The sequence below is a fragment of the Callionymus lyra genome, chromosome 4 (assembly GCF_982586985.1).
Source record: "Callionymus lyra chromosome 4, fCalLyr1.hap1.1, whole genome shotgun sequence".
Classification (NCBI taxonomy): domain Eukaryota; kingdom Metazoa; phylum Chordata; class Actinopteri; order Syngnathiformes; family Callionymidae; genus Callionymus; species Callionymus lyra.
The window spans coordinates 33,952,389-33,971,419 of NC_141821.1; the positions used below are offsets into that span (position 1 = coordinate 33,952,389).

Sequence of the window (19,031 nt, forward strand, 5' to 3'; positions counted from 1 at the left end):
GCCGGGCCAACCAGACACATTCTCTCCTTTGTGCACCTAGTCTGCCCCGGGGCCTCCTCCTAGTTGGACATCCTCAGAACACTTCTTCTCCAGGCAGGCAGAGGCTTAAAAAGATGCACTTTAACAGGCTGCTCTGGTTGTGAAGAAACAGAAGTTAAGAAATGTCATAAATATATATTTTAAACTAGTGAAAATAGGACATTTGGTGTTTTATAATGCAGGGTGACGATCTATACACCTTTGGTTTTTGACTAGAAGCCATATAATTAAAATAAAAAGTCAGACAATCAAATTGAGTGTGAACTTTACTCAATGCAACATCCCAGGTCAAGTGTTCTTTTTTTTCTTCAATAAGAGCAAGCAGTTGTAAACATTTGGAATGGTTGAACAGAGTGTGAAACCTGGCTCCGGAGTCCCGGCAGCCCACATGATATGCTCCTCAGATCCAGGATTTCATGGCAAAAGATTCACAATAGCACTATTGCTATTCTGATGTAACCTACTGGTCACTACCTATGGCACATCAACGAACCCATGGATTGATTGTCACTGACCTTAAACCAGATCAAACAAATAAACAATGTGACGTTTTTCTTGACAATTTTTTTACTTTGTTATTCATTCTTCTGTGTCGGCTACGTTCACATTACAAGTGAGTTGCATAATTCTGATTTACTTTTTCCCCAGAATTATTTCAATCCATGTTTCATGCGTTTAATGCAAATCCAGCTTGACCTTTTAAACCTAAATAACTTGATCTTAACTGCACAATACAGAAATCATTCATGTCAACACACTCAGAAAACAGTTTTTTCAAATGTAGGGGCATAAGTAACATTGACGTATCTTCACTGAATTGAATGTATTAATCTTTTAGAGTTTTAAATACCAAATTTAGGGCAACATAAAAAAACATGTATATTTTAAGTTAAATATTTAGCAGTTATTTTAACTCTTTTTTTTAATCATTAAACATTAAAGAATCACTGCTTTATATATGTTATAAAAATACAATTACATTCCTTTATGTTAATGACACTATTAAGGGATGACTTTTTCATTTTGCTGATTCATTTAATAATAAAATGTTTTCACTTCCCTCATATCTATTTAGTAAAAAAAAATGTACGTCATTTCTTCATTAATTGTTTTGAGAGGAGGTAGGTTATTAACCCTTGTGTTATCTCAGGGTCAAAAAAGAAAATGTGTTCACCTTGACTCAGAGACTACGAAAGGGATACCACAAACAAATTTGTTTTCAGGCCTTCGAGTCATCTTGACCCCGAAATAACACAAAGGTTAAACCATATCATGATTGATATCCTTATTGAAAATTAAAACGAAAATCCTTTGTTTTCGACAAAGAGTTTCCTCTATTTACGCAACTTAAATCTTATATTAATTAAAAAATAAATGCCTTTACTTTCTGTCTATTTTATGGTTTGAAAAAAGACAAATCAGAATTGAGTCTCTTTAACATGGTAATGTGAATGTAGCCCATAAGTCACTCGAACAGACAATATGAAGACTGGAAAGACATGATTCCTAATATAAGATTTTTGAACATTCAAAAGTAACATCCACTTTGAAATTCCGTGATCATAACAAGACACAGGAGTTTGATTTGTAAGATGCAGTCCACTGTTCCAGTCATACATCCAGTGTTCCGATACAAAAGTGGTCCTCTGCGGATAAACAGGATACATTCCAAACATGGACCATGAAGCTCCTCGAACAACCATTGGAAATAAAGCTTCAGATCCCTGGAGGAGACATCACCGGGTCGAAAAAAGAAGTTTAAATTAAACCGGGTCTTTGGTGACGATGCGCTCACAGTTTGGAGTGTGTCAGCAGTGATTTGCTCAGATCTTTCGCCTCCCCAGCTGTTCTGACTCTCTCGTACCCAAGCACGGACATGGAATGGTGACAGTAGTCCTCCACCTGTTTGATCTGCTGGATGCTGAGCACCGTCCTCCAGGCGCTGGCCGCCTGCGTGGCGTTCCTGGACGACACGATGAACGGCTTGGAGGAGGAGCTGGAGCCGCTGGTCATGTTCAACGCGAACGACTCGATCTCGTGGTTAGTGGTCAGGTTGGCAAAATGGTAGATGTTTCGTAAAATCTTCACGGGGTTCTCCACCAGGTCCTCATACCGGACGGCCATGTACTTCCCCTTGAGCCACCGGGGCGGGTTTAAGGCAGTCCTCAACGTCCTGGAGGTGCGGTCGCAAATCACCTCCATGGCTCCGATAGAGTGGTAGTCCGAGCCGTCCTTCTTGTTGGCCTTGTGACCCGGATCCACAAAAGGGATCCTCCGCAGCTTGGGGTCCCTGCTGCGGACCACCTGCAAGTTCTCCCTGATCAACCCGTGTCTGGACTTTATCCTGGAGTTGGCCACGGCTCTCGGGTCCCTGACCAGGTGGACCACCTTTAAATCCAGCGAGGGATCCTCCATGAGCGGCGCCAGGACGTTGACGTCCAAAATGCGAACCCCTTTAATAACGATGGTGTTATATTTGAGGCACTCCTCCTCCAGGAGTCTAAGGCTTTGAGGGGGGCACTTTTTACACACTTTATCGTCCACCATGCCCACCACATCTTTCCTGTAGGCGGAACACAGGGGGTAGGAGCACACCACTTTATTGAGGGTGGCTCCGAACAACCCCAGCGAGGTGAAATTCTTGCCCCCGGGGCTGTTGTAAAGTTGGAACACGGACAGATCGCAGCGGTACAAGGAGCTCAGCATGTCCCGGGCCGCCCCCTGTAAAGAGACCGCGTCGCCCGGGTACAGCTTCTGCCAGATGTGCCACATGGGCTCGTACAAGAAGAACACTTCCGGGTTCTGGTTAAAAAGCTCCCCGAAAAACGAGGAGCCCGACCTCCAGGTGGTCAGCACGTAGATGAGCTGCCTCTTCTTGGCAAGGGAAGGCCTGTACAAGAAGCGGATGTCGGACCGGCCCTGGTAGGTGGTGCTCCTCATCTGGTGGTTGCACTGCTGGGGCTCCTTGGTCCATTTGTAGTTGGCCAGGTTGAGCATGGTGAGCACCAGCAGCAAGAAATAGGCCATGAACAACACGATCCGCTTCCTGCGCAGGACCTTCATCACGATGCCGGGCTGTGCTATGATCTTGGTGTGGTTCCTGTAGGTCTTGAGCTTCCTCCCAAAGCCAGCATCCTTCTCCCAGGGTGCTGTCAACTTGAGCGGCTGGTGGTATTGTTTGCCTCTCATCGGTGCCCCCGGAGAGAGAGCAGCTCCCACCACTGGAGGAGAGTCACATTGACAGTGATATGATGGGATGTGGACACTGGAGGGGAGACACCAGCCGAGCCTTCTTATGGAGCCGGTCCCAAATCCCTCTTCACTGCACTGCGCAACGGTTGGTAGGAGAGCGAGGAGAGGAGGACGGGTCCATACCGAGTGCGGTTCCGTGGGTGGTCTTCACAACAAGAAGGAGGAATCATTCATCTTTGTAACGGACGCCCTGTTTGTTCGGCGGAGGAACCCCTGCGCAGTTATTATCCTCAGAAGCATCCTTGTGCGCATGCAGAACGGCAACGACGAGCACGACGTCTACAACGAGCTTCTACTCACGAGCCGCCGTTTTAATTCCATCCCGATTTGAGCAGAGAACAGCGGGAAAAAAAGCTCCCCATTCTTCCTGCTCTCCCCCTTCGACCAACTAACGCAAACTGACTCTGGCGGACGACGGGGGGAGAATGGCCCGCCCTCCGAGGACTCCGGTTGGTCAGCGCCGTCGGCTTGCAGTGACGTAGGAACGTTTGATTGGTCAAGCGAGCTGCTCGTCCTCTCCTCAGACTCCCATAGACTGCAACGGAAGATTGCAGGAAATGATGCTGTTGTGTTCAGGAGAGGTCGGAATAAAGTGCATCCCTGCAGCCGCACAAGCAACAGTGTTTTATTTTTACTTTAAAAGAAAGCTTAATTATTAGCCGGTTGTTTGGTAAATTATATTTAATGCAAGTAAGTAAGTAATTTTTATTTGTATAGCGTTTTTCCAGACCAGGGTCACAAAGCGCTTAAACAATCAAAACAATATTCAATAAAGTATATATTTTAAAGATCAAGATAAAACTGATAACACAACAGGAGTTCCAGAAAATCAAGGAAAAGCCTGAACAAATAAAAACGTCTTAAGATGTTTCTTAAAGGAGTCAGTAGACTGATGAGAGTAATGATGCCTATTTAGAGTCTAGTAAACCTTTCCATATATAGATGCATATACTAATGGATATACTAATACTAGTACATGTTTCCACAAAAAGATGAATTTAATTTCTGAGTTAGAACTATGTCTTAATAATGTATTTTAGTTATTTTAGCACAAAATGTTTCCGTTAAATAGGTATTCAAACTATAAAAGAAGTGTTCTAAAAGTACAACGCATCAAATAGAATACACCCAACATGTATTTTCTTTCAACAGGGGTAAATAAGTTGACTCACGGGCTTCTGCTTTCCTTAAATCACTTGTTGGCTTTGCAACAATAATTAACTATTTTTGTTTATTTTTATTTATTATTTATTTTTTATATTCTGATTGTATCTCCTTTGTTCCCAAAGAAGACACAAAGAGCTAGAGAAAAATTACATATATATTGTTGATATATATATTGGATAGCAATAAAGTAACAAGTGAGAAAAACTGGTGTTTTATATCTGTCACAGACAAGGTGTAAATCCATGTGTTTGGCCAAGAGAACCGCATGCTCAACGGATGGAAAATTGTTACACCTAAGAGGCTTGGCAGACTGGGATTAGAACTGAAAAGCACAAAGATTGAGAGAAAAAAGGTTGGGCTCTTTGACCCCTGCTGCTAAATCTCAATCCTGCGATACAATTATCGGGGCAGTGCGCGTGCGTGTGTTTGTCAAGTTCTTTAACCACAACCACATTGTTTATTTTTATTTGTATTTGTTATTCTCATTGAAAAGTAGATTATTAGAAGACGTTATTAATTTTGCCACGATTATTAGGTGTGTTTGTTGAAAAAACATGATTTACTCGCTGAATCAGCGCACAAAGGTTTGTTCACACTGTCCCCTGCTGGCTCATTTAAAATTACAAGTATACACACATTATATTGTGTTTTTTTCTTTTTGTTATTTTATTGTGATGAAATTCATTTGTATTTTAGTTCTCATGAAACAATAAATATTTTTGGACAATTTGACGTTTTTGATTTTATATTGGTCATATTTATATATCATATCGAAGTATTGTTTTTCCATGGTGTTTAAACATGTTACACTTTAAAACAGACTTAACAAATAGAGAACCAACTAGATGATTTATTTTTCAGAAATGTGTTCTATGAAATAAATGATCTTACAAGCCAGAGTATTTTAATTTCTAAATATGTAGTATACATCAACACATTAAAGGGTGGATATTTTAGGGTTGCGGTTGTCAACAATTCAGGAATTAGGAAAATGCACAAAAACTAAAATAATTCATATTTGTTGTTAAATATTTTTTCATTTAATAATTTGGTGTGTTCATTTTATAATATAATATTACTCTGTGAATGCGGTTTATTCAAACTAGCCTCACCTCAACCAGCAAATGCAAAAGCTTTTGGTTATTTTTTTCATGGTCTATACTTGGGATTTATCAACAAATAGTAAGTAATTTATATTTATAGAGTGTTTTTCCAAACCAGGGTCACAAAGCGCTTAAACAATCAAAACAATACTCAATAAAATATATACTTAAAAGGTCAAGATAACATCAAGAACAACACAGGAGTAGAGGAAATAGGCACACATTATTTCTATATGAGCATTTTATTAGGAATTCAATGTATTTAATGTGTACCGTTATATGCATTAAACATTATTTGAGTGGTATGAACTGGTTAAAAGGTTTATTAAAATGCCTTATATAACATTATGTGAACATAAGTAGCTTCCATACCAAAATAAACATTTACTTTAAGAGTTAGGTCAAGGTTGGTCTTTCCGGCTATGAGATAGTTCCATTCCATATTATTTTTTTATTGGATGAAAAGGACATTTCTGCTCCCATGCAAACAAAAGATAATATATCGGGGACAGTATCATAATATGAGCTGCAGTGGAACAACCTTGTTATGCAATCAGTCACCAGCAGATGGGGGAGCGAGCATGCGCAGTGGGGTCGTCCTCAGCAGCATCAGCACCAACAAAAAAAAAATCAGCCGGAAGATGTAAACATGACGATCGCTTTTCTTTACCACACTGTATTCGGCTTAAACGCCAAGTAGGTGGCATTTATCGCCGTTTTTAGGAGAATGTAAGGCTAAAGTAAGGTGTGTAGATGTGGTTACTCTGAAGAGACTTTCTGGATTCGCCAAACGACCCACGGATCTTTTCCACGCGGAATTCGACGGATAATATGTGCGTTTTCTGAGAAGATTTCTAGTGTTACGGTCGCAGGTGTCTAGTGGGATGCACATCAGTGTTTGTCCGTATTCGCTCTCCGTCGTAATGGCCGCTCTCTACCAGGGCACCGACGCCTCATCTCCAGATAAATTTCTGGCCCTGAAAGACGTCAGGGAGGTGAAGGAGGAAACCACTCTGGACGAGAAGCTCTTCCTGCTGGCCTGCGAGAAAGGTTTGTTTCCACTTCCATCCTCATGGAGGGTCTGAGGGGGTCATTTAAGATCCTTAAACGTGATTTCTCTGGTTCATTGAACTGTACATTCCTGACACATTCCTTCCAGAGAGGATTATTTTACAGCTGCTGTTGAAATGTATCCCCGGGCGTGGGTTTAATGACCTTTTTTTTCAAGTGTGCTGTCATTTTCTGAATGTGCTTGAATAATTGTACTACCTAAATATATTAACTTGTGAACTAAAGTTATTTTTGTGGCATAAAGTGAGGATTTGTTCTCAAAGCACTAAGATAGAATATTGTTTTCAGATCTGCAACATGGCGTCAACCCAACGAATAAATCCAACAAATAAGAAGCTTGATTGTCTGGTTAGGCTCCTCGACTTCAGGGAACAAATTCAACTGCTTGCATTATTTATAAGCCGACAGAGTAGTGTGTTGATGCTCTTGCGAGGAAGTTATCTGAGTGTAGTAAAGTGTTAGAAAATGGAGGTCACCTAACACCAGTAGAAATCTCATTAGATAAATACATGTGCTCTTTTACCTTTCCTTGCATGTCTTAAATATGAAATATATCAAAAGTTATGAATCCCTCCACTGTGCTGCTCTAAATTAGGCAGGGATTGTTTAAACTTTAAGAAATTTAACGACAACGAAAAAAACTCCCTTTAAGGAAATTGTTATTGTTAACTGAAGCTGTAGCTGACAGTGCGAGCACACTCTGACAATTTACGTCCTTTTCTCCTTCTTTTTTTTTGGGGTCAGGTGATTATTACATGGTGAAAAAGCTGCTGGAGGAGAACAGACATGGAGAACTCAACCTCAACTGTGTGGACGTGCTGGGCCGTGATGCAGTGACCATCACTATTGAAAATGAGAACCTTGACATCCTTCAGCTTCTCCTGGAGCACGGCTGTCAGGTGGTGCAGTGAGACCCTCGTTTTAAGTGTTCAAGTAGTGTGTGAGTGCCTTTTTTATTGTGTCATTGAAGGCCACAGATGCTCTGCTGGTGGCCATCGACTCTGAAGTGGTGGGAGCTGTTGATATCCTGCTCAATCACAGGCCCATCAGATCCACCAGACCATCTATTGCTGTACGTTTCTTCTCATATGATCATTTTAGCATGAACTAAGAGTCTTCCCCTTTAATCCTTTAGAAACTGATGCAGCGGATCCAGAATCCAGAGTACTCAACCACCATGGACGTGGCTCCGGTCATCCTGGCGGCCCACAGGAACAACTACGAGATCCTCACCATGCTGCTGAAGCAGGACATCTCTCTCCCGCGGCCTCACGCTGTTGGCTGCGAGTGTACGCTCTGCAATGCCAAAAACAAGAAAGACAGCCTTCGACACTCGAGGTACCCATGAAATGGAAACCCGGAATCCAGAGAATGTAATAGTTAAAATGGGTTGGACCATTCCCACCCAGATGGTGGAGATTGATTCCATCTTGACCTTATTTAACTTTGACATGGCTTGGTCTGTTTATACTTTGATTATCTGGAAAATATTAAAACATTTCAACTCAGGATTTTTCTATAGTGAACTATCTCAGATAAACTGAAAAGATAAATATTTTGACTTTGCTTTTTAAAAAAAAAAATCATCTTGGACATGTTAAATACATTCACAATATGTAAGAAACACATGACCTGCTTAAAAATGATTTAGTTTATCTACTTTTTCAGATTTATTGAATAGCAAATGAAACTTCCTGAAGGTTATCTGCCTTAAAATAATACATATGTTCTAATTGATTAAATCACACAACATTACAGACGATTTAGCATGTCCAAAGTGCACACACCATGGTCCATGGTCTCCGTTATAAACTAGATTTTTCAACCACAGAAAGTAAAATAAACCATTTTGATTATAAAACAATATAACACCACAAATCGAAGCTGCTTACTGTCCATGCAAATTCCTACTGGAAATCTTTCTCTGTCTGTCTGTGAAGATTTTCTAAATGTTTGTTGAATTGGTTGAAGATATAACAGCATTCTGAATGATGCTATGATGTCACTGTTCCCTTCCACTCGAAGCCTTCTTAGCAAAACGTTTTGACACCCCTGGTCTAATCCAAAGTGACTCGCAAAAGTGTATCATCCATAGAAGTGACCACCTGGCATGTGTTTTAGGTTCCGCTTGGACATTTACCGTTGCCTGGCCAGTCCATCTCTGATCATGCTCACAGAAGAAGATCCCATCCTCAGAGCGTTTGAGCTGAGTGCAGACCTCAAGGAGCTGAGTCTGGTGGAAGTGGAGTTCAGGTACATCTTAACAAATGGAATTCAACTGCTGTAAACAATGTAGCCTAACCCTGATCTACTCGTTCTCATTCCTGCACTCTAGAAATGACTACGATGATCTGGCAAAGCAGTGTAAGATGTTCGCCAAGGACCTGCTGGCTCAGGCCCGTAACTCACGAGAGCTGGAAGTCATTCTCAACCACACGTCGAGTGAGGATCTGGTGGACAAGAGGGGGTTGATGGAGGAGCGCATGAACCTCAGTCGCCTAAAGCTCGCCATCAAGTACAACCAGAAAGAGGTGAGGCAGAAGGTGCGCTGTTGTTTGAAGAGATAAAAGTAGTTTCTCTAGGCAACATTTCATATCCGCTTAATTCTCTCTGATTTTACCATTATAACGCTGACCCATTTTAACAACGGTTTTAAACAGCTGCCTCAAGCAAATAAAAAATAAATATTTCAATTCATATTTTTATATAATATATGGCCAATCTCTTCTGAACCCACCAAGAATGTGAAGAATCTGCTATTTATTGTAATTGTACAAGCAAACTCTGTAATGCTACTGCCACCTGCTGCCCAACCTCTTCGGTGGAGGTCTGAAGACTTGTATTTTTCTACCTGCATTCATCTGTCTGTCTCAAAAATGATTAAACAAAAGGAAACAGAACCATTTTGTCAATGGAAAAAAGAAAATTAAAATGTTAGGGTTTCTAAATTAACAAGTTATTACTTGCAAAATATTCCAGGACAATCCCTACATCTTTAGGCTCATTGCTACTTAAAATGGTTGTATTATTAATTTAAAATGTTAAATATTGTAACAATAAACAAATGGCAACAACATTTGGTCTAATTAAAAAAAAAGTGTTGGCTTGGGGGAGGTCTCCATTCACTTAAGTGTTTTTCAAATCTTTTCCAAAAGGATTGTCTTGGTTGATTCATATCTATCGACTGATTGATTTCCTCTCCTTGTAGTTTGTGGCCCAGTCCAACTGCCAACAGTTCCTCAACACCGTCTGGTTCGGCGAGACAGCCAGCTATCGGCGAAAACACACCTGTCTAAAGATGGCGACGGTTCTGAGCGTCGCGATGCTCTGGCCACTGCTCTCCGTCTGCTACCTTCTGTTTCCTCGCTCACGCGTGGGTCAGATCATCCACACCCCATTTGTGAAGTTCATCATCCACAGTGCCTCCTACTTCACCTTCCTGCTACTCCTCAATCTCTACTCCCTTGTCTACAACCGGGACACAAAAAACGACATGGGCCCGGAGCTTGGGATGATCGACTACCTGCTCATCCTCTGGATCATAGGTCAGCCTGCATGCGGTGAAGATCTCAGATGTGTGCAGCAAAGGTTTATTACTTTAACAGCCCATTTATTGATCCACAGTTTAATTGAAAATAGTATTGAAGGACTGAACGTGCAGCATAATGTAATAGAAGAATATTGCATTGTGGGGTGGAAATGAGACTTGTGATGGGCTGGTGTCCAGTGACGCTAATCGAATGAGAAGGATCAAGATGAAGAGCTAGGATCGTCATAAATGACAAGCTGTGTTAAAATCCAGTCTTCTTTGTGAAATAATTCCTCTTTCGTCTGACAGACACAAACCTTTAATTGAACCTTTATTTTTATTTTTATCCCAAACACAATCTGAAGAACACAATGATTGTTCTCCATCTACTTCTGGCTCTCCGCTTCCCTCCGCAGCCATGAAACCATTAGCTTGTTCATAATAGCCCAGTGCTCTCAGCAGACAATGAGCTAATGGTTTCACATTTGTGTCCTGAACCAGGCACAAAGCAACAACACAGCTCATTGGTCAAGCTTGTCTTGCTTTGCTCAGGGCGTTGATCAATGATGGCCATGATGCCACTTGACTGCCCCTGAAAGGAAATGGAATAGAACACGTCTTTAGTGCTGAGTTGGCAAACATTTGGACTTTTGTTTTGGGTTGGACTAATCGTCATCTTTAAATAAAAAACAAGGCTTAATATCAGAAAGAAAATTTGTTAAAGATTGAAAAGGTGGTCCTTATTATTTTGCTGATGCAGCATGTTTCTTGATGCTGCATGTTTCTGCAGTGTCGGTAGTAAAGATACAATAATAACAATAATGAGCCCCCTCCAGACAAGACCGCGGCTATTAAACCAGCAGCATGTTCACGAAGCACGTCCAACAGCCACCTTTTTATTTCTTCATTTCTCCTACGCTCTGCTTCTTGTTTTTCCCTGGAGCTACAATCTGAAATAAATGGCTGGAAAAGACAGTCGTAATGTGCCTGTGTGCAGAAGCGTGAGATAGTTCTCTGGGTGTTTGTCTGTCTTTATGACTCTGTACTTGCAAATAGCCATACACAAAGTCCTCCTATATAAACTTTACACACTAGACCATCGTTTTTTATGCTTTTGTTTGCCCTAATAGAAAAATGTTCTTTTCATATTTCTGTTTAATGTTTAGCCCTCTAATTTTGCAAAGCTACATATATTATATATAGAGATATATTATAGAAATTGAATGGAATTTTATATCAAAACTGGTCCCTAGCTAGATGGCTTAATGGATGGATGTGTGGCTTGAGAGACGGATGGATGGATGGACGGACGGATGGATGGATGGATACACTTTTAAAACTACAGCTTACTATCTCATTATTGTTATATACACTTTCTGTTTTTCTTCTTTTAAACGTTCCAACATAGATGAAAAATCTAATTATAGATATGTAGATGAACAAACTATGAAAGTTACATGCATAAATAATTCATATGTAAGTAAGTCATTTATATTTTTAAGGTGTTACATACTAACAACCAATTTGAGTTGGGCATATAAGTAGATTATGACTAATTATGTAGTATAAATATGTCATGTTAAGCTTTTCCAATGACTATATAAACATTGAAGAATCTACAGTAAAAATAATTGACTTCAGATTTATTAATATTGCAAGTATTGCAAGTAGACTCACTTGTTTTGATAGATACAAAGTAATTCTCTATCATATCGTTGACTCTTCACATAAATCTTAAAGTTCTGTCAGTCCTCACTTGCTCCAGGCTACTTTTTCTAGGATGATTTGTGGTTCAAAATGGAAATGATTTGAAACAGTCTGACAATAAATTCCCTCTCTCTTCCAGGAATGGTGTGGTCCGACGTGAAGCGGCTCTGGTACGAAGGGCTGGAGGACTTCTTGGAAGAGTCGAGGAACCAGCTAAGCTTCGTGATGAATTCTCTTTACCTGGCCACCTTTGCTCTGAAGATAGTGGCTCACAGCAAGGTGAGAACAGAAAAACAAACGCACACTCAGACATTTCAAATGCACTCACCACATGTTTTTGTGTCTTTTGCAGTACAAGGAAGTGGAAGTCATTGAGAGAAAGAACTGGGATGCTTTTCATCCCATCCTTGTGGCTGAAGGCCTGTTTGCCTTTGCCAACATCCTCAGTTATTTGCGACTCTTCTTCATGTACACCACAAGCTCCATACTGGGACCCCTTCAGGTACTCTTAGAAATCAAATGTATCTCTTTCTTGGGCTTATTCCAAGCAACCACTAGCCGCCCACTGTCTTCATTCCTCTTAAAATACCTGTGATCACACTTTAAAAAAATATCACACAAGTCTTGCTGTTACCTTTATGGTAGGAAGAAATGATACGTTCACCATTTCTCTACAATTTAGTGTTTTTTTCTTCCTAAATTAGAATAATGGCTTCACTGGATAAATGTATTGTCACTATCTTAATGGAACAGAACTCAAGTGCGAGTTAGTCTCAAGAAGAACACATGAGTTTTAATACAATTTAATAAAAAAAAATTCACAATACAAAACCCAACAAGAGTCTAATATCCCAATACAAAAACAAGAATCCAATATCCCAATACAAAAACAAGAGTCCAATATCTCAATACACAAACAAGAGTCAAATATCTTGATATCCAAAAAAGAGTCAAATATCTCAATACACAAACAAGAGTCAAATATCTTGATATCCAAAAAAGAGTCCAGTATCTCAATACACAAACAAGAGTCAAATATCTCAATACACAAACAAGAGTCCAATATCTCAATACACAAACAAGAGTCAAATATATCAAAACACAAACAAGAGTCCAATATCTCAATGCACAAACAAGAGTCAAATATATCGATACACAAACAAGAATCCAGTATCTCAATACAAAAAAAGAGTCAAATATCTCAATACACAAACAAGAGTCAAATATCTCAATATACAAACAAGAGTCCAATATCTCAATACACAAACAAGAGTCCAATATCTCAATACACAAACAAGAGTCCAATATCTCAATACACAAAGAAGAATCCAATATCTCAATACACAAACAAGACTCAAATATCTCAATACACAAACAAGAGTCCAATATCTCAATACACAAACAAGAGTCTAAAATCTCATAACACAATTGGAGTCAAAAATCCAATTGAAATGTAATGTAACAAGCAAAACAGGTAATTAACTTGGGGAACAGGAAGTGAAAACAGATAAAATACGTAGGTCAAAATACTTTCTATAACAACTTAAATAGTCATACGGCCATAAGGGCTAAAAGGCAAAAATCCCTTTTAAGCGAAGAAACTCAAGAGAAAGAATCACAGCAAATTAACAATGCATATAAAAACATTTTGATCTTGAGGCAGTTGGTAAAAAATACCTCAGGAGATTATTTGATTAGCTCCAGCCATGTGCCATCACTCAAGCCCCAGGAAAGAACAACGGAGAAAATAGTAATTGACAAATGGAACAATGGAAGGAAAAAATGACATATTTTGATTAAAAGGATTTGAAATGTATAAGAATATCGGTTTTGTCCTTCATAAAAAGATCAACACTCCATTAGCTATACACACAAGTGAGACTCAACTTAGAAAAGAGAAAACAAGTTAAATAAATTGAAAAAAGATATCTAGACGTGGTAGAGAGCGAGGCTTGAATCTTCCTTCTAAGTGTCGTAGCAACAGGGGATGGATTACTCATCTTTATCCTGAGAAATAGATGATCATTTTAAGCACCACAAAGAATAGTAAAAGTTACTTACCTACTGAGCCACTAAAAGATACTTCCATCAATCTTAAGCCATTTTTTTTTGTTTTTTGGCATTTGATTAACAGATTCTATAAATCTACTTGGTTACCATGGTAATTATATTGTGGCCCAATAATCAAAATGTTAGCAATGTCTCCTTCGTTGCCTGAATAATCTGGTTTTACATATTTTCAGCTTCTGAGTGCTCTAGTGTTTCCTTTATATCATTCTAAAATATGCGTTTCATCCAGCCAACTGGCGAAGAGAGATACAGCCAAAGCCAAAGTCTAGTTTGTTCTGGCCAAAATCACTTTCCGCGTTGTGAGACTCCTATCACAAGATTTGGAACGCAGCACTTCATCTATTATTGGTGTGTTCCTGTCACTGGGCAGTAGCTGCTGAAGAGATTAAAAAGTAAAACTCTGAACTCTACCTTGTTAATGCAAGCTTTAAATTCTAATCTCTTGTAATTTTAATGATAATCTCCTGCACGTCGTCAGTTTGCTCTTATTCACACTCACTCATGTATTCTGTGACTTCAGTGTCTGCATTAATGAATCCAACCCACGCACACGCTGACTCACCTGTTGAACACTCACTGGATAAAGTCAGGATGTTTTAATAAATTCCATCCTCCCTAAAAGGGTCACCAGTGCCTCCTTCAATGACGAGGCTGGAAAGAGTGACTTTCAGCCAGCGGCACACACCAGCGTGCTAGCTTTCAGTGTGACCCAGACTCGACCTTATTGATGGTGTGGATCCAGTAAACTGGCATCCGTGTGCTAATGGAGGATAAGAACATGAATTTAACTGCTGCAGACTCTGTCGATGTAAATACATTTAACTACCTCTGTTTATAATCGTAGTGCGTTTTATAAGGTGGGTAGTTTGACATCATCCACTGGTTTACCACATTGTCAAAAAGGGAGAAAAGCACCTTTCATTTTGAAGGTACACATTAAAAATGATGTCTATTTTACTCAAAGAAAACAACTGCATTCTTGTGTGGTTCTTTCACCTTTGAAAAAAAACATCTTTGACTATTAACATTTCCAGTCTATAAACTGCTACTTCTTTTACACTCTCTGACCGTGTGGCTCATACAGAGATGTGGCTAATCTATGGTTTTTATTCAGGTAAATGGTCAGCAGGTAGCGCTCTAGCAGAGAACAAAAGAGTGAGATAGACAAGTAGAAGAGATAATCTTCAGAGGAAGATGATGGTTTTAACGATCAAGACTGGTATTGGTGTATTGCAGGTTAAGTGAGGAAGTGTCTAGGCTCACACTACTAGGTCGTGTTACACTTGGAATTTTTGTTTTTGTTTAATGGCTGTAGATTCTTTTGTCTTATTTTTCAAACAGCATTATGAATATTTTTTACTTAACATTTTTCATGTTACGTATTTGTGTGTAATTACACTTTGGATTGGAAAAAGTCATGTAGATCTTTGTAGCTCTACAATGACATTAAACCAAATAAATCTGACATGATACATTTAAATATAACTATGTTACACTGAACTTAATTATTAGTGAACTCAACTCAAAAACATTTTTTCTCCCCCTCACTCAGGTCATAGCTGTTTGTGTTCCGTGGATCATAACCGTCAAACACATGACTTGCATAGTTGCAAATAGATAAGAATGCACTTTGATGAGTTGCTGTTTAAGGAAGGTTGATTGGGAACTTGGGAAAATTGTCTGTAGGTATGAGTGTGTGTTTGAATGGTTGTATGTCTTTGTGTGCCCTGTGAAGGACTGGCATCCTGTCCAGGGCGTCCCCGGCTCTTGTCCGAGGAGGCTGGGATAGGCGTCAGAAAATGAATGAATGAGTTGCTGTTAATTAAAACGCATGTGTTAAATCCTGATGGCTGCAGCAGCATCTTTAATACAGGCTTAATATAATTTCCTCATATATTACCTAATGTGGAAATACTTCTATAGACATAGCCTTAACTACCAACCTTGGGTATTTTTGCTTCACGTAGGTATTTTAATACCTTCCAAAATTGTCTAGCAGTTGGTAGATCATCTATTTTCTTTACCTTTTTGTTTATTGACAGAGAGGTGTTTAGTTAACATCGGATTCCCCATAATATTTGTTTTCTCTGAAATCCTCCAGAGAAACTGGTAAATAAAAAAACACTATGACACACATAGACCCTCTAGTCAAGGTCATACACTGGTGACCTTCTGCATTCCTCCTGTGTTTGTACACTCACCATATGTTCCACCTCAGATCCTAAATCAGACAGTGAGAGGATTTGACAAGAGAGTGGATCACATTATGACACGAGACCTGCCTCTCTAACCAGCTCGCTGCACAAACACAGGTGTAAAAGCAAAACATTGTGGTCCAACATCTTTGGCGGGACAGTAAAGTCTAATTCAAACATTACATTTGGTAGCAAATGCTGAGTTTGCGATTCCTTCATTGCCAAAGAAGCTCTGTCTCTTTTATACTCGGTAATATCTAGGTATATTGGAAAAACCTTAAATAATATTTTTCAACAAACTGTCACTATCCTGGACTTGTGTTGCTTCAGTTTCCAAAATAAATGGCTTTACGAGTAACAACAAGGCCACAATTTAAATCAGCCTGCTTGTAAACAGATGTGGAAAATGACTCATGACGACTCCCTTTTTCAACCTCGAGCTGACTGAGAATCGTTTCTCCTCCACAGATCTCCATGGGACAAATGCTGCAGGAGTTTGGAAAGTTTCTGGGGCTCTTCCTGCTGGTGTTGTTCTCCTTCACCATCGGTTTGACACAGCTGTACGGAAAAGGACAGAAAGAACGGGACAAGAACCAGAGCGAGCACTGCGAGGGAATCTTCTGCCAACAACAGAGCAACGATGCGTTTTACACGTACTTGTATTCATCATTTTTGACAGTGTCACGATCATATTGTTCTCTTACCGAGGTCAAATCATGACAAAGAATTCTAACCATCTGTTTATAAATGATCTTTGGAATGTTTTCCACTGACAGAGACGTTTACCAAAGCCTAATTTCTCACAGATTCATGGGCACCTGCTACGCTCTCTTCTGGTACATCTTCTCACTGGCGCACGTGGCTCTCTACGTCACTCACATCAGCTACACAGACGAGCTGCGTTCCTCTGTGGGCGCCATGATCATCGGCACCTACAACATCGTGGTGGTCATCGTCCTGACCAAGCTCTTGGTGGCCATGCTTCACAAAAGCTTCAGACAGATCGCCGTAAGAGTTTTCCCGGGAGAGCCGTGTGCAGACTTACATATTTCAGATTCTCTCTGAGCTTAAAAAAAAAACTGTGTGAAAGTTGATCTCTGCATGTTGAATCTTGGTGTTCTGCAGAATCACGAAGACAAGGAGTGGAAGTTTGCCCGAGCCAAGCTGTGGCTGAGCTATTTTGACGATAAGTGCACGCTGCCGCCGCCCTTCAACATCCTCCCCTCCCCCAAGACAGTCTGCTACTTGGTGACCAGTATGAGCAAGTGGATCTGCTCACACACCTCCAAGGGCAGAGTGAAGAGACAAAACAGTCTCAAGGTGATGAAGCTCTATTATATATCTATTAGATATCTTTTACTCATATTGTTTTAGAGGAAATCACTTTACCAAAGCTGTAGAAAAAACCTGAGCTACATTTTTAATTTGAATTATTATCATAAAATCGCTGCAAGATTATTTGGTTTTTTTCAAGTACTTGTCTATTCCAATATTCCTAAACTCAACTCACCTGACTCACTCACATGTTTCAAATGTTAGTCTTCCTCTCCAAGATGCAGTAAGTCTCTAATCATGATGATGTTTTGAACTTATTACTTTATAAATTCTTCCATGTCTGAAATCTCAGCGAACAAGAGGTTATGGGAGACACTTAACTATCTTATTATTAAGAATAAGAGGTGTTTTTTTCCAGATACTAAAGCTGACTTTATATAAATTGAAATGATTATGGTTAAAAATATATGAATTTTGTTTAATCAATAACGGTTTATTGGCACACATAGCAAAGACTTTCTATTTTCGAAATGTTATTCTTTGCTTTTTTAAGTTGACATTTACAATATGCTAGACTAATATTTTTATGATTATTTTTTCTTTTACACATAACAGGACAGTGAAAAGTAAATGTTGTCAACTTTATATTGAAATGTTTCAATTGAGTTGATAAACAAATTGTTTAATACACACAGCTCCAACTTTAAAAAATATACATATATTGCTCCAGACCCAGAATCTGAGTCTGATTGGAGCTGGTTGCTTAAGCAGCTAATGTTAGACAAACAGGTTGATAAAAATAACTTCAAAACTTTCTAAATTCAGAAGGAACTTCAGAGAAAAGACAAGAAAACAGAGTCTCATCATCTTTTATTGCAAATACTTGACTCAGTGATAAAAGCAAGAAAGCTAACTTCTCAATAAACTGATCTATACATTAACACTCATGATAACAAGCTACACACTAACACAAGGTTGACTGTCACCACTGGTTCTGAACAGAGAGAAAAGAAAAGTCAGCCTGTTTTGGGTCATTGAGATGGATTCATTGTCGTTGTTCTCCATGTAGGAGTGGAAGAACCTGAAGCAGAAGCGAGATGAGAACTACCAGAAGATCATGTGTTGTCTGGTTCACCGCTATCTGACCTCCACGAGGCAGAAGATGCAGAGCACAGACCAGGCCACGGTGGAAAACCTGAACGACCTTCGCCAAGATCTCTCCAAGTTCCGCAATGAGATGCGGGACTTGCTGGGATTCCGAACCTCCAAGTATGCCATGTTCTACCCAAGAAACTAAACAAACTCTTCTTGCTTCTATCTGTCTTCTTGATAGCGCTTGTTTATTTAGGATGCAGGTTGACCTGAGCATGTGCAAAAAAAACACAAGTTGCTGCAGAGGACGACTTGTATCTTTAACATTTAAACTATATTATAATAGTCTCCAAAGTTCCTCCTGCTCTGTATTTTTATTGTAAATAACAAAAACAATGTTTTTAATTTAAGGTTAAATAAAGATTTATGGAAACCTTTCGTTCTGTTTCGTCCTGGAACCCAATGATCATGTGATGGGTCACACACCTGATCAGAAGATTAACTTCAGCTCAGTGAAGTAAAAATAATGCC

General features: G+C 39.6%; 2 protein-coding genes across 2 annotated transcripts; one reads left to right on the forward strand and one right to left on the reverse strand.

Annotated features, from left to right (window-relative positions):
* Positions 1-287: 287 nt before the first annotated feature.
* Positions 288-3,652, reverse strand: chst2b (carbohydrate (N-acetylglucosamine-6-O) sulfotransferase 2b). The gene has a single exon (XM_087789936.1). The coding sequence runs from the start codon at positions 3,226-3,228 to the stop codon at positions 1,831-1,833; it is 1,398 nt and encodes a 465-aa protein (XP_087646062.1). The 5' UTR covers positions 3,229-3,652; the 3' UTR covers positions 288-1,830.
* A 2,535-nt stretch (positions 3,653-6,187) lies between these two features.
* Positions 6,188-18,938, forward strand: trpc1 (transient receptor potential cation channel, subfamily C, member 1). The gene is made up of 13 exons (XM_087789937.1): positions 6,188-6,611; positions 7,377-7,531; positions 7,603-7,704; positions 7,768-7,970; positions 8,754-8,885; positions 8,968-9,163; positions 9,841-10,177; positions 12,008-12,147; positions 12,221-12,370; positions 16,602-16,786; positions 16,940-17,141; positions 17,259-17,453; positions 18,478-18,938. Exons 1-13 carry the CDS (start codon positions 6,446-6,448, stop codon positions 18,703-18,705), a joined length of 2,391 nt encoding a protein of 796 aa, XP_087646063.1. The 5' UTR covers positions 6,188-6,445; the 3' UTR covers positions 18,706-18,938.
* Positions 18,939-19,031: the final 93 nt, after the last annotated feature.

Bases quoted from the DNA above. Each gene is read 5' to 3' on its own strand.
- trpc1 (XM_087789937.1), top strand. From the start codon at position 6,446: ATGCACATCAGTGTTTGTCCGTATTCGCTCTCCGTCGTAATGGCCGCT. The intron at 12,371-16,601 runs GTACTCTTAGAA...TCTCCTCCACAG, and splicing joins CCATACTGGGACCCCTTCAG to ATCTCCATGGGACAAATGCT. The intron at 17,142-17,258 runs GTAAGAGTTTTC...GGTGTTCTGCAG, and splicing joins AAAGCTTCAGACAGATCGCC to AATCACGAAGACAAGGAGTG.
- chst2b (XM_087789936.1), bottom strand. From the start codon at position 3,228: ATGAGAGGCAAACAATACCACCAGCCGCTCAAGTTGACAGCACCCTGG.